Below are 15,633 nucleotides of genomic sequence, written 5' to 3'. Positions count from 1 at the left end.
TGCCTCATTTAAAATTTAAAACACTCCTCCCTGTGAGCTGCTGGATCTGACTATCCCGCAACTTCACCTAATTTCCCCCTGCACACCTTCACCAACTTCCTCCCCACCTCTGCCAGACCTTCCCATGTTGGTAGCTGACATGTGAGTTATGATAATACTGCTGGCTCCTGGGTCAGCCATGTCGCAGTGCAGGAGACATCGAACTCATCCACGTCTTGTTTAGCCTGGAAAAGCTACCTCTAATGATTCATTTGGGTGGTTCACATGGTTTTCTGCCTGGCAGCACATGTCCCCCTCCCACTGGGAGCTACACTTACTGTGACGCGCCCCCGACTGTTTCCCGTCTTCACAAAACTGTTGTGACCTCACCGATGTCACGTCACGCCAGCAGGGTTTGAATATTCGATGAGGGGGGATCATGTGATGAGTTGGGCCTTGAATGATTTGCAGGTTGAATAAAATGTATTTAAATGAGAGAACCGAGTTTCCTCACCAACGAGGGGCGGGGAAAATGGGAAAACATTTCTTAAAATAAATTTAGAGTACCCAATTATTTTTTTTCCAATCAAGGGGCAATTTAGCCTGGCCAATCCACCTACCCTGCACATCTTTGGGTTGTGGGGGTGAGTCCCAGACAGACACGGGGAGAATGTGCAAACTCCACACAGACAGTGACCCAGGGCCGGGATTCGAACCCGGGTCCTCAGCGCCGTAGTCCGAATGCTGACCACTGCGTCACGTGCCACCCGTAAAATGGGAAAACATGATCTCACCGGTGAGAATCTCGTTGCCCGATTCTCGCGCTATTTCGCCCCCGTGTTGCCATTCTCGCTGACGGCGAACGCAAAATCACCCCTAATATTTCTGAGTGTAGCAATGAGCAATTGTCCTTTAAGAGGGAAATGTGCAGAAATAGGAAGTTATATCGCGCACCAGCTTTCCCTGGGCTTCATATTGACGAGATCAGCAGATTGAAATTGGGCTGTATAATTATTAATAGTGAGTGCAACATTGTCTTTGTGGAAATACCAATGTTCATGATTTCAATGAAGATGTTAATCTGTCTTAACTCGATACAGCCATACACTCTGACTTCAATTCCTCAGCATAGCTTTAAATTCCAATTGTTTTGCGTTTCGTTAATCGCCAGCCAAATTCTTTGTGGAAATTATTTTTGAATTCTATCGGATTTAACAGGGTTAATTAACAAGAGAATCTCCAACCTAAATCAGAGGCACATTACTGCAACCCGGGCTCAACTGGAGCTCAAGCTTTTATTGGTGAAAAGCAGGTCCTGGGGCCAATCTTATTTGCGGCTGAACGCTGAACCTTGACAGGGACACCCGACGCGCTATTCGACCATGAAGGGATAAACAGCCAGCCTCAAAATGGCTTTCATCTGCTGTTGCCAGACAGCGAGGGTCACCCGATATCAATCAGGAGTGAGAACATTGCCTGGAATGTTTAACTCCCAAACAGAGCACCCATTCCATGGTTGCTTGCACTTTCCCAGTGCCATTCAAAGATGAGCCCCCTCGGCACAAATTAGGAATCGAATCTGGAGCCTGTGGTGGAAACAGGGAATCATTTAGGGCACAGAAATGTGAATCGATTCCGGTTCTGGTCACCGCTCTTTAAGAAGAAGGGTGGGGAAAATGGGAAAACATTACCCAATTATTTTTTTTCCAATTAAGGGGCAATTTAGTGTGGCCAATCCACCTACCCTGCACATCTTTGGGTTGTGGGAGTGAGACCCACGCAGACACGGGGAGAATGTGCAAACTCCACACGGACAGTGACCCAGGGCCGGGATTCGAACCCGGGTCCTGAGGGGGGTGCAGAGGAGACGTGGCAGAATGGTTGCCGGCGTGAAGGATTTTAGCTGCAAGGTCAGGTTGGGGAAGCTGACGGTTTTCTGCTTGGGGCAACGGAGATTGAGGGGAAATTTGATGGCGGTGTAGAAGATTATAACAGGTTGGGAGAAGGTAGACATGAAAACCCTGTTTCTATTAGCTGACAGTGCAAGGACCAAGGGACACCGATGTAAGATTTTGGGCATTGGGGAATATGAGGAAGTGCTTTTTAACACAGTGAGTGCTCATGAACTCGCTGCACATGAGGCTGGTGGAAGCTGGGGTGATGAATGATTTCAAAAGGAAATTGGATGGGCGCCTGAATGACATAACCTTGCAGGGCCACAGGGATAGAGCGGGGAATGGACATGGCTGGATTAGCCTTCAGAGAGCCAACATAGATTTGGTAGGCCGATTGGACTCCTTCTGTGCCTTAATTGATTCTCTGATTGTTGTCAGCCCATTGAGCCCAGGCTGAGTCGGCACGGTTTACAGGCCCGCCAAACGGCTACCAATTGGCTGATGAACGGCAAGAGCATTAAGTGGTCGGTATCGATGTTGATAGTTGGCTGTTTCCTACGGTTTTTGTTCTAATCTCCTGCCTCTTGCTCCCAGAGCCTACTCCTTCCACGTCAGTGCTGACAGTCAGATGCAGCCGGTCCCGTTCCCTCACGATGCCTTGGTCGGACCCGGGATACCGCGGCACGCTCGGCAGATCAACAATCTGAATCACGGGGAGGTGGTGTGCGCCGTCACTGTCAGCAATCCCATGAGGCACGTGTACACAGGGGGCAAAGGGTGCGTCAAAGTGTGGGACATCAGCCAGCCTGGAAGCAAAAGTCCCATCTCTCAGCTCGACTGCCTGGTAAGATAATATAATTTTAGTTGTATACGGCCGATATCACACAATATAATAAGACCAAAAGAATGAACGTTTATTGTCTTTATTAAGTCCGAAGGGCGTTCTAGATTACTTCAAGTCTTTTGAAGTGTGGTTGCTCCTGCAACCTAGGCAATTGTGGCAGTCAGTGTGCATAGCAAGATTCCGGCACTGCAAATGAGGTACCCAATCAGAAATATGTTTTGGCGGTGTGGATTAAGACTTGTTGGCCAGGTCACTGAGAGAGCTTTCTATTCTTCTTTGAATATTCCCACGGGATCTTTTACATTCCCCCGATTAAGACCGGCTTAAAAGTTTGGTCTGAAAGAGCATGCCCCTGGCAGTGTAGCACTCCCTTAGTGCTGCTCTGAGGTTGTCAGCCTAGATTACGAGCTGATGTCTCTGGATCGAGTGCATCGTAAACCCACAAACTCTGACTTAGAAATGAGAGCTGCACTAACGGCTAGGCTGCTATAAGGGCTAAAGCAACTGCATTTTGATTTATCTTCTAGTTTTTTTCTACTCGTTCTCTGCCCGTTTCTTCTGATTTCCCTAATTAACGTTTTGAGCAGGAAAACCATTCCTCGGCCTATGGAGATCTCCTTGCTTTTAAACAAATTGCATCTTGCTTAGTTACTAGGAGAAGCATTAAAGCAACTAAGGAAACTAAGATGGACTTGTTGCTGTGTGGGGAAGTGCCCAGTGCCCTCTTTCTGTAGCACCTGTGCAATAATGACCCACATGATACCACACCCTATACCCGACGATTCAATCCATTGGTCTTGCACTGCTGCTACACCAATGCAACAGACTATTGGCCGAGAGCAGGGTGCAGGTCAAGCTGTGAGGCCCAACCAGAATTCACTGAAAATCTACGGCGTTGCCTCCAGTCAGGGGCGCATCCACGTTTCGCTCATCGTGCTGGGGAAGGCAAGATGCTCCTACATTAGGCACAGTGTCGGGATTGGTCGTTCCCACCATAGACCAGGGCTCGGCAGATGGTGCAAATCTCAGAGAGCCAGAGAGAGCCAGGGCGAACACTTGGTAGGTCAGTCAGCATCCACGGAGAAAAATGGACAAGTTTACATTTCAGGGGGGCTCCCGTCTCACATTCCCCAGGAAACTGACCTCTTCCTCGGTGTTGGGACAGTGTGGGTCAATCCCTCTACTCAGCCCCAACATGGTACTCCAACCCAGTACTGCCACAATGTGAACTTTCTTTTTGCTGCAGCACAGTCCCGATGTCCTCTTTAGTCCTGCCGTTTGCAGCAACTATGAATGGGCTCCAACTGCCCAAATGTCTTTCACTTGCGTCCACCAAAAGACCCAGATTCTCATTGTCGGGCCAATCCATTCCATTACGTTTTCTGCTCTCGTCACATATCCTGCCGGATGCGGCTCGCCTGGTAGCACACTTGCCACTGGTTCAGAAGGTGGTGGGTTCAAGTCCCACCCCAGAGCCTTTTGAGCACATCGTCCAGGCTGACGCTCTCTGTGCAGTACAGAGGGAGTGCGCAGCACTGTCTGGGATGATATGTTAATCTAAGGCCATTCCTCATGCGAAGGTGAGTGATCCGTGAATTTGAAGAAGAGCAGGTGAGTCCTGTACCGTTCCTGGCCATGATTTGTCCCTCATGCAACATCACTGTGACAGAGTGTCTGGTCTCTCTTGCATTGCTGCTTGTGGAATCTTGCTGGGCGCAGATTGGGTGCTGTGTTTCCTGCATTGCAACAGTGACAACAACATGTCAAAGTACCTCAGTAGCTGGAATGTGATTTGAGACATTCTCGGGTTGTGAAAAGCATACAGAAATGCAAGTCTTTATTTCTTTATCCTACATTTTTGTTCAAGACGGGACTTGGGGCTCTAGAATTCAGTGAGTGGCTCGTTGATGGAGGCATTTTTGCTTTATCCTCCGGTTCGACGTAATGCGACTGGGAGAGAGGCAGTGAAGTTTGATGTGCCCAGTACATTTTGTGATGCTGCTGCCCCGCTATTAGTCAGAGGAAATTGTGGGTGGGCGTGTGACGATTATTGCTCCACTCGGTCCTGTTTCACATTGGTGAGATGTTTGACCATCTGCTCCCGAGCAAGAAATTAACCAAAGGAAGTTAACAGATACTCAGAAAAAAATCTCCAGTGAGCAACAAGAAAAGGGAAATGAAAATAATTTACCCCAGTGGTAAAACCCTCCAGTGTAAAACGCCTCGATTTTAAAACGCTCACCCTTGCTTTCAATCCCATCCACGCCCTCTCACCCTCCCTATCTCTGCAATCTTCCCTGGCCCATCTATCCTCTTTTGAGATCCCTGCCCTCCTCCAATTCTGCTCCCTTGTGCATCCCTGATTTTCAACATTTGGTGGCCTAATCCCTCAGATCTGGGATTTTTCTCCCTAAGCCTCTGATTAAAGGTTAATGCTTTGAAGAGGCTTTTGGTCATCTGTCTTTCAGTCGCTGTGTGTGGCCAACGCCAGTTTGATGTCAAGTGTCAAAGTAATGTCAAATGAAACATTTCGGTGTACTAAAGGTGCTATAAGTGCAAGTTGGTATTCTTGTGCACAGAGTTTATTAATAATAATAATACTCTTTATTGTCACAAGTAGGCTTCCATTAAAACTGCAATGAAGTTACTTTGAAAAGCCCCTAGTCGCCACATTCCGGCGCCTGTTTGGGTACACCGAGGGAGAATTCAGAATATCCAATTCATCTGACAAGCACCTCTTTCGGGACTTGTGGGACGAAACCAGAGCATCCGGAGGAAACCCACACAGACACAGGGAGAACATGCAGACTCCGCACAGACAGTGACCAAAGACGGGAATCGAACCCGGGCCCCGGCGCTGTCCAGCAACAGTGCTAACCACTGTGCTACTGTTCAATAATCACATTTAGACACACACCCATGCCAACAACAATTTTCATACCAACGTGAAAATATCTTTACTAATTTGTCCTTAATCTTTTCTGATGCTTGCAAATATTCAGGAGTTGATGCCGCATTGGGAGGATCTTCAATGTTAGGACTGGTCTTTCTCCAACACATTCATTCTTTCTCCAACACAACAGGTTATTAGTTCCCAGTAACATTCGTCATCATCTCAAGCCTGCCCTCACGATACTTAACACAATTCCATTGTGACACTTCACCGGCAATTTTAACACTGGAAAGTAACAATTAAAAGAGGGGAAAAGAAAATAATAATTAAACTTGGCACTTTTCACAATCTTAGAGTATCGTGAAGCGCTTCACAGTCAGTGACGTATTTTTGAGGTGTCATCATTGTTGTACGTGAGCACAGCAAGGTGACACAAACATCAGGACGATGGTGAGGTAATCTATTTTAGTGATTGTAAAGATATGTATATAGTCAGGTTAGTGAAGGCTTAATTATTATATCTCAGTGTAAATCAAACACTAGAGGGCACCACCACGACTCTGTATTTAAGTCAGACTCTGAGGGAATTCTGGGTATAGTGTAGTAGTTAATGAAGGAGGAAGCCTGCCAACAGGAGAAGATTAGATTAGAGAGAGTTAACACAAGATTATTATTAGTGATTATTGATAACTGCTAGACAGATTCAATATTACTTTATTATTAACTATAGCTCAGTAGCGTGTGCGAACTTCATTTAATTTTAATTAATCTTTACACAATAAATTAGTTTTGTTTCAATCTAATGATTGGTGGATTCTTTGTCATCAACAAAGAACACGACCTATTACCACCAAGGGTAATATAGCTTAGTAGAAGGAGTGGACAGCTTTAAGTTATACTGTAGCACAATATAACATGCTACCAGGAGTTGAAACATAAGTGATGCCAGTTACGGCGCAGCCGATGGCCAAGGCGCCAGAGAGACTTCAGCTGCTCTTCTCCCTACAATGGCATGGGATCTTCTAAATCCACCTCTGAGAGAGGAGACAGGAACTCTTTTTAACGTCACCTCCAACATTTACGTGCCCCCGCATCACTGCCCTGGGGTAATTAGCCTTGACTTTGTGCTGAAGCCTGTGAAAGTGGGTTTTGAACCCACAAGTTTCTGACTTCCAAGATGAGTGTGTCACCAGAGCTGGCACCATTAAAAAGAAACGGCCAACAAAAAGGTCTCCAGTATACATTTTTGAAAAAGTTCAATTTTGGAAGGTTTTGAACACCTTACGCCCAACAAATGACCTGTTGAAGTATAATCACTGTTATGAAGCAGGAAATGTGCATATACCAAAGTACCACAAACTTCACACCTGCAAAATAGGGGCAGTAGTAAACCATTCAGCCCTTGGCACCACAAAGGTGCCAGGTGAGCACTGCAAAGGTGCCAAGTTGCCATTTTGTGCGCCCACATGATCAGGCCGGGGTTGCCCGGCGTGGGTGTTGGGGCAGAGCGGGGGGTGGGGTGGGGGTAGGATGCCAGGAGCCCTCCCATATTCCGTTCAGGCTGTGGAGGAGGGTGGGGGAAGTTGGGGATTGTTTTGGGAGCCTTTTAGATCAGGACACCATCAACAATGGGGAGTTCTGGCGAGCGGAACTCCCCACTGTACAAAACGGGGCTCTGTGCGGCCTTGGCCGCGAGTTCCCCATTCAGGCCCTTTATACAACACGAGTCGCGTTGAATAGCCGCCTGTTTCTCAGCACTGCGAGTGCCCGGAAACACGCGGCTAAACGTGCTCGGAATTCTCTGCTTCTTTATACTTCTTGGCAAAGTGAACAACTTAACCACCGTGTACTCCATCTGCTAGAATTTTGCCCACTCACTCAACCCATCCACATCCACCTGCAAACTCCATTAGGTAACTCAAGTTAGATTTTTTAAAAAACTATTAGTCTATTTTGATGTGTTGATTACAAAAATAATTTGGGGCAAGATATCTGATGGAATGGCAGAGCAGGTTCGAAGGGCTGAATTGCCTAGCTCCTAATTCCTATGTTTTGAATGGAAGCCATGATGTGGAGATGCCGGCGTTGGACTGGGGTGAGCACAGTAAGAAGTCTTACAACACCAGGTTAAAGTCCAACAGGTTTGTTTCGATGTCACTAGCTTTCGGAGCGCTGCTCCTTCCTCGGGTAAATGATACCTCTTCATACCTCTTCATTCACCTGAGGAAGGAGCAGCGCTCCGAAAGCTAGTGACATCGAAACAAACCTGTTGGACTTTAACCTGGTGTTGTAAGACTTCTTACTTTTGAATGGAGCTATGGAAACCTTTACAGGTTAGCGGGTCGCTGTTTTATCATCAAAAGACTGACTCTGCATCATTCCCTCAGTCAACCCAGATAATGTTACAGCCTTCCGGCCTGAACATCGAATTCAACAACTTCAGACGATCAGCCCCACCTCGACCCATTTGTTTTCATTTCATTTTAACTGTCTTTTACCATTAATATACATTTAATTTTCTCCCCAATCTTATCCACCTTTCCTGCACCTTTCTCCTCTTTGCTTCCCCCTTCACCTCCCCCCACACCTACAGTTCATCCTCTGATGTTAGTTTCCCTGCTGTTTGACCTTTCACATCTTTTGTTCTCTCTGGGGACTGCCATTAGCACTCTGTCCCCAGGTTTCCCTGGGTTTCTGTGGCTATGACTCATCTTTCATTCTCACTCCACAGTATAAATATTTCCCACTTTCTCTGTCTGTTAGCTTTGACAAAGAGTCATCGGACTCAAAACATTAGATGTTTTCTCTCCCTACAGCTGCTGCCAAACTTGCTGAGATTTTCCAGCATTTTCTCTTTTGTTTTTAACCAGATAATGTGCTCAAGTTCTGCAGTGCTGCTTGATTCCAATTGTGAAGAAACTGGAGTGTGTTCCAAGTCAGCAAGATATCTCACAAAGTTAATAATTGTCCAAACCCTACAGCACATCCCAGACTCCGTCACACCTACTGGGGGTAGTTTCCCAGAAAGGAAAACCTCAGTTGCCACTATCAAATCAAAACATTGCAAGGTTTAGCAAAAAAGATTTTTAGACAGCAATTGGGGCAAGGAAAATACATGATTTCCCCACCAGTTTAAAAAAAAAAGTTAGAGCACCCAATTCATTTTTTCCAATTAAGGGGCAATTGTAGCGTGTTCAATCCACCGAGCCTGCACATCTTTTGGGTTGTGGGGGCAAGACCCATGCAAACGCGGGGAGAATGTGCAAACTCCACACGGACAGTGACCCAGAGCCGGGATCGAACCTGGGACCTCGGCGCCGTGAGGCAGCAGTGCTAACCACTGGGCCACCCTGCTGCCCCCCCTGATTTCCCCAACCCTAACCCAAAGTTACTGACGCTAACACTCCTGACAAGTGCCTCGGCATGTTTTATTAAGTTAAAAGGTGCAACATAAAAGGTGGGGCAGCACGATAGCACAAGTGGATAGCACAATTGCTTCACAGCTCCAAGGTCCCAGGTTCAATTCCGGCTTGGGTCACTGTCTGTGCGGAGTCTGCACATCCTCCCCGTGTGTGCGTGGGTTTCCTCCGGGTGCTCCGGTTTCCTCCCACAGTCCAAAGATGTGCAGGTTAGGTGGATTGGCCATGATAAATTGCCCTTAGTGTCCACAATTGCCCTTAGTGTTGGGTGGGATTGCTGGGTTATGGGGATAGGGTGGAGGTGTTGACCTTGGGTAGGGTGCTCTTTCCAAGAGCCGGTGCAGACCCGATGGGCCGAATGGCCTCCTTCTGCACTGTAAATTCTATGATAATCTATGATAAATATATTCTTGTTGGAGATCGTTCCTGGGTCTTTCTGATTTAGGCTCCTCACCTGGTAGGGGAACTGAAAATTATTCACCGAAGATTTTTAAAAGTGCAGAATGCACATCTGTTTTCTTAATGGTGAGCAATACTGGGTAAAGAGAGAGCCATCGCAGGGGACCTTCGAGCCCACCTCACCGTTGCCAACTCCTATATTTCCAGAACCGCGACAACTATATCCGTTCCTGCAAGCTTCTCCCTGACGGACGCACTCTGATCGTAGGCGGAGAGGCCAGCACGCTTTCAATCTGGGATCTGGCAGCACCAACTCCGCGCATAAAAGCTGAACTGACGTCGTCGGCCCCCGCCTGCTATGCACTCGCCATCAGCCCGGACGCTAAAGTCTGTTTCTCGTGTTGCAGTGACGGCAACATCGCCGTGTGGGATTTACACAATCAAACCCTGGTCAGGTAAGATGTGGGCAGGGATGTTGACGGCCATCTCTTTTGTATCTTGTTTACATTGTTCCATGGCCTACAGGCGAAGGCAGTAACTTTCCTTGGTTGATAGCCATTCTTTACACAAGAATCATCCCAATGAATGTCTGCAGAGGAATCGGATTGGACATGGCCAGTAAAACAGAGTTTGAATAGAATAGAATATACAGTGCAGAAGGAGGCCATTCGGCCCATCGAGTCTGCACCGACCCACTTAAGCCCTCACTTCCACCCTATCCCCGTAACCCAATAACCCCTCCTAAACTTTTTGGACACTATTGGAAATTTAGCATGGCCAATCCACCTAACCTGCATGTCTTTGGACTTTGATCGTGACCCTAATCCTCACGCAATGCCTGCAAATGCCTACTTTCTTTTAAGGGTAGCTGGATGAGTTTTGGCTTAGTTCTGATTTAATTTATGGATATTTAATTTATGGGCCGACACAGTGACGCAGTGGTTAGCACTGCTGTCTCATAGCTCCAGGGACACCGGTTCAAATCCGGCCTCGGGTCACTGTCTGTTTGGAATTGGCACTTTCCCCCCGTGTGTGCGTGGGTTTCCTCCGGGTGCTCGGGTTTCCTCCCACAGTCCAAAGATGTGCAGGTTAGGTGGATTGGCCATGATAAATTAGTGTCCAAAAGGTTAGGTGAGGTTACTGAGTTCCGGGTATAGGGTACCCTTTCAGAGGGTTGATGCAACTTGATGGGCTGAATGGCCTCCTTCTGCACTGTGATTCTATAATTCTGTATTTAGGAGCGAAAAATAATGAGGTGCGATGCCAGGAATGCATGGTGCATTTCAGAATTCTGAATAATTGGAATGAATTGGAAGCCCTCGCACACTCGAGTTCACTCGAGTTACTTGGATCAGAAACCTGTCCAAATTAGGGATATGGTCACCTGGGGTTGACCAGATTATAAAGATGTGTTTGTATTCCTACTCTACAAACATAGGATAAAATATCGCAATTGTGCTGGAAACGATCAGCTCTGGCTTGGACTTGTGCATAGAATCCGTACAGTGCAGAAGGAGACCATTCAGCCCATCAAGTCTGCATCGACCCTGTGAATGAACCGCCGACCCAGGCCCACTCCCCTGCTCTATCCCCGTAACCCCATCTAACCTGCACATCACTCGGGAGATTTTAGCTTGGCCATTCCATCTAAACTGCACATCTTTGGACTGTGGCGGAAAACCGGGGCACCCGGAGGAAACCTATGGGGAGAATGTGCAAACTCCACACGGACTGTCGCCCAAACCCGGAATTGAACTCGGGCCCCGGGTGCTATAAGGCAGCAGTGCTAACCACTGTGCCACCCCAGGTATCCGTGTCTGGATACTTCTATTGTAGCGATTAGAGAAAGCACCCTTTTTAGCGATGGTACAAGTCTAAGCCTAAATTTTCATAAAGGTGTTATCATAAAAGATTGTGTGTGTGTGTGTGTGTGTGTGTGGGGTGGGGGGCGGATTGCTGAGCTTTGGACCGAGGCAACTGAAGGCACGGCCACCAATAGTGGAGCAGTTGAAATCGGCCTGTGGTTGGAATTTGTAGGGTACGGAGAACCTGGTTGAGGGGCTGGAGGAGGTTATAGAGATGGGTTGAGGCGAGAGCCTCTGAGGGTTTTCAAAATGAGGTTAATAGGAATTGTAAAAACCCTGGAAGCAGCTGAGCTTTGACATTGGAAAATGTCTCGGCTCCTTACCTCATCTGGGAATAAGTCATTTGATCTGAGGCGGAGAAGCAACAGACATGTATTGATTCATCACAACAGTCCTGGCACTAGGGGAGAGAAAGCTGACACCAGCTAGTCCCTCCTAATCACCAGCCAATGGGCTCTGCCGGATCTTCATCCATGTGTCTTTGGACTAACTTCATTTAACATTCCAGATACCCAATGAGGAGGGGTTTACACAGGGTCAGCCTTGACTGTAAGAACTCTCCAGCTGAAGAACGTATTGATGGTGGTCACTGAGGCTCACGGCAGCTTACCAAAGGATGGCCAACAGCCACAGGACAGAATTCCAGCAGCTTCTATATCAGAGGAGCTTGCGTTTTACCCTTCGTCTGGGCTGGGATCTGAGGCGGGCAGGCATTAAAATTAGACCAGAGAGCCAGGGCTCCAGTGATGCCTAGAGGCCCTCCCTGCGTATACAGTACCAGCAGCAGCCACAGGCCACCCTTTGGAGGGTATCTGTCAGGCCCACACCTTCTTTCCCGTCCCACCCCAAATGGTGGTCTACTGCAAAAGCCATTTTTAATTTAAACTTTATAAAAGTTGGAGAGATGGTACCTCCATTTTGAAACATCATCTCTCACATTTATCTTTCACTGCGGCCTGCTGCTCATTTCATACTTAAAGGCATCAAGCTTGAGAACCGAGCCCCCCCCCCCCCCCCCCATCCACCTGTATAATTGTTTGGCAAGCCCACCTTCTGGCCATTAATTGGCCACTCCAGGCAAAATCGCATTCAGTGACCGTTACGCACAGGCGTCTGAACCCCATTTGAGCCTGAGGGTGGGAGCTCGGGGGGGGGTTTCAGAAGCCCACAGGGAAAACCCAGCAAAGTACACCAGAGAAGATGTGCAGGTCAGGTGGGGTTACCGGGTTACAGGAATAGGGCGGGGAGTGGGCCTAGGTAGGGTGCTCTTTCTGAGGGTCGGTGCAGACTCGATGGGCCGAATGGCCTCCTTTTGTAGGGATTCTATGAAAAATGGCTGAACAAAAAAAATCAATAGATGGATTGATAGAAACAGGAGTTGGTCATTGCAATGTTCCGTTCTGATTCTATAACATTCTATAATCAATTACTAGGGGGCATAGGTGTAAAGTGCGAGGGGCAAGGTTTAAAGTAGATGTACGAGGCAAGTTTTTTTACACCGAGGGTAGTGGGTTCCTGGAACTCGCTGCCGGAGGTGGTGGTGGAAGCAGGGACGATAGTGACATTTAAGGGGCATCTTGACAAATACATGAATAGGATGGGAATAGAGGGATACGGAGCCAGGAACTTGTAGAAGATTGTAGTTTAGTCGGGCAGCATGGTCGGCGCAGGCTTGGAGGGCCGAAGGGCCTGTTCCTGTGCTGTACTTTTCTTTGTTCTTTATTTCCTAGCATCTCCATACCTCTGATATTTGTGATGTGGGGATGCCGGCGTTGGACTGGGGTGAGCACAGTAAGAAGTCTGACAACACCAGGTTAAAGTCCAACTGGTTTGTTTCGAAACGTGGAGCAGAAACTTATAGCCAAGTTCCGCACACTTGAGTACGGCCTCAACCGGGACCTTGGATTCATGTTGCATTACATTCATCCCCCACCATCTGGCCTGGGCTTGCGAAATCCTACCAACTGTCCTGGTTTGAGACAATTCGCACCTCTTTAACCTGAGTTACCCCTATCTCTGGATCTGTAAAGACTTAATTACCTGTAAATGCTCGCATTCAAAGCATTGTCTTGCATCTTTGACTTTGTCTGTATATATGTTTCTGGAACCTACCTCTTCATTCACCTGAGGAAGGAGCAGTGCTCCGAAAGCTAGTGATTTGAAACAAACCTGGTGTTGTAAAACTTCTTACTCTGATATTTGTAACACTGAAATCCATTCTCCTGGATATAACACATCTTTATTTAACAATATTTAATTTCACTTTTTCTTTTTATATGTTCTGTATGCAGGCAGTTTCAAGGTCACACAGATGGGGCCAGCTGTATTGACATCTCGAATGATGGGACCAAGCTGTGGACTGGCGGCCTGGACAACACCGTCAGGTGCTGGGACCTGAGGGAGGGGCGGCAACTTCAGCAGCACGACTTCACCTCACAGGTATGGAGCCTGGCATTACTCCGGGAAGGGAGTACTGGGAGGTTCAATCAGTGTTGACTTTAATAATTGCCCTTTCCACTGTCATCCAGCTGGGTGGGGCTGTACTTGTCTGGTTCAATTCTGGTCTTGGCCAGAGAATCACCTGCAATGGCCTCTCTTCTCACTCCTACACTGTTACCTCTGGTGCCCTCCCAAGGATCGATCCTTGCCCACCTCCTATTTCTCACGCTGCATTCTGACCCTCCGCAACATCATCCCAAAATACAGTGTTAGTTTCCACATGGAAACTAGTGGCGCCCAGCTCTCCCACAACACCACCTCTCTCAACCTCTCCACTGTCTCTAGGTTGTCCAACATTCAGTACTGACTGACCAGAAATGTTCTCCAACAAAATACTGGGAAGACAGAAACCAGTGTCTTCAGTCTCTGATGCAAACCCTGTTTCCTCACCACTGACTCAATCCCTTTCCGTTTCGGCAGCAAAAATAGGAAGGCAGATTATTATTTGAATGGATGAAATTGAGAGAGGTGGATACTCAGCGAGACCTTGCTGTCCTCGTGCATCAGTCGCTGAAAGTAAGCGCGCAGGTACAGGTAAAGAAAGCAAATGGTATGTTGGCCTTCACAGCGAGATGATTTGAGTACAGGAATAGAGATGTTTTACTGCGATTGTATCGGGCATTGGTGAGGCCACAACTGGAGTATTGTGGGCAGTTTTGATGTTCTTGCTATGGAGGGAGTGCAGCGAAAGTTTACCAGGCTGATTCCTGGGATGGCGGGACTGTCACATCAGGAGAGACTAAATCAGTTAGGATTATATTAATTGGAGTTTAGCAGAGAGGGAGGGGATCTCATAGAAACTTACAAAATTCTAGCAGGATTAGACAGGGTAGATTCAGAAAGAATGTTCCCGATGGTGGGGAGTCCAGAACTAGGGGTCATAGTTTGAGGGTAAGGGGTAAACCTTTTAGGACTGAGGTGAGGAGAAATTTCTTCACCCAGAGAGCGGTGAATCTGTGGAATTCGCTACCGCAGAAAGTAGTTGAGGCCAAAATGTTGTGTAATTTCAAGAAGGAATTAGATCTAGCTCTTGGGGCTAAAGGGATCAAGGGATATGGGGGGGAAGGGGGGATCAGGATATTGAACTTGATGATCAGCCATGATCAGAATGAAAGATGTTGCAGGCTCAAAGGGCCTCCTCCTACTTCGATTTTCTACGTTTCTATGAAATGATCTGAGGATGGCCCACTTGATCTCATTGTCGTTTTTGAGACTGAGGTGAACTCCTGACCTTTATCTGCACAGTGACTCAGACTGCATACTTCCATTTCCAACCAGTGACTCAGACTGCATACTTCCATTTCCAACCCGGTCTCAGCTCATCATTGGCTGAAAATCTCATCCATTCCTTCGTTACTTCTAGACTCAACTATTCCAAAGCACCTCAGGATGCCTCAATCATTCCAGGTCCTGTTTCTCAGTGACCCCTGTGCTCGCTGACCTATATTGGCTCCCAATTAAACGATGCGTTTTCATTCCCTCTACGGCATCCCCTCTCCCTATTTCTGAAAATCCTGCAGGCGTACTAAACATGTTTTCTAAATGCCGCATGCAGGTGGACAAGAATTAGGAGCAGGAGACTGCTCAGCCCCTTGAGCCTGCATCACCATTCGATAACACCGTTCGATAACAATACTCCTGACCCGATGATGGCCTTCCTGTCTGCTCCCATTAACCCTCCCCTCCCTTGTCAATGCGCAATGTCTCCAACTCTGCTATGAACAGGCTGGATTGTACAGTCTCTACTCTTTGTCGGCGGCACAGTGGTTAGCACTGTTGCTTCACAGCGCCAGGGACCCGGTTCGATTCCCGTCTTGGATCACTGTCTGTGAGGAGTTTG

At 47.5% G+C, this 15,633-nt stretch overlaps 1 protein-coding gene across 1 annotated transcript in view; it reads left to right on the top strand.

Moving 5' to 3' along the window:
- The window catches only part of LOC140394923 (transducin-like enhancer protein 4), a 232,552-nt gene that overhangs the window by 196,488 nt on the left and 20,431 nt on the right, over nt 1-15,633 (top strand). Inside the window, 3 exon segments of the mRNA XM_072482114.1 lie at nt 2,469-2,718; nt 9,637-9,884; nt 13,586-13,733. Of these exon segments, the coding sequence (XP_072338215.1) occupies nt 2,469-2,718; nt 9,637-9,884; nt 13,586-13,733 (646 nt within the window).

The sequence above is a fragment of the Scyliorhinus torazame genome, chromosome 18 (genome assembly GCF_047496885.1).
Source record: "Scyliorhinus torazame isolate Kashiwa2021f chromosome 18, sScyTor2.1, whole genome shotgun sequence".
Classification (NCBI taxonomy): Eukaryota; Metazoa; Chordata; class Chondrichthyes; order Carcharhiniformes; family Scyliorhinidae; genus Scyliorhinus; species Scyliorhinus torazame.
Note: the sequence above shows the minus strand (reverse complement) of the source record. Positions and strands in the feature narration are given on the sequence as shown.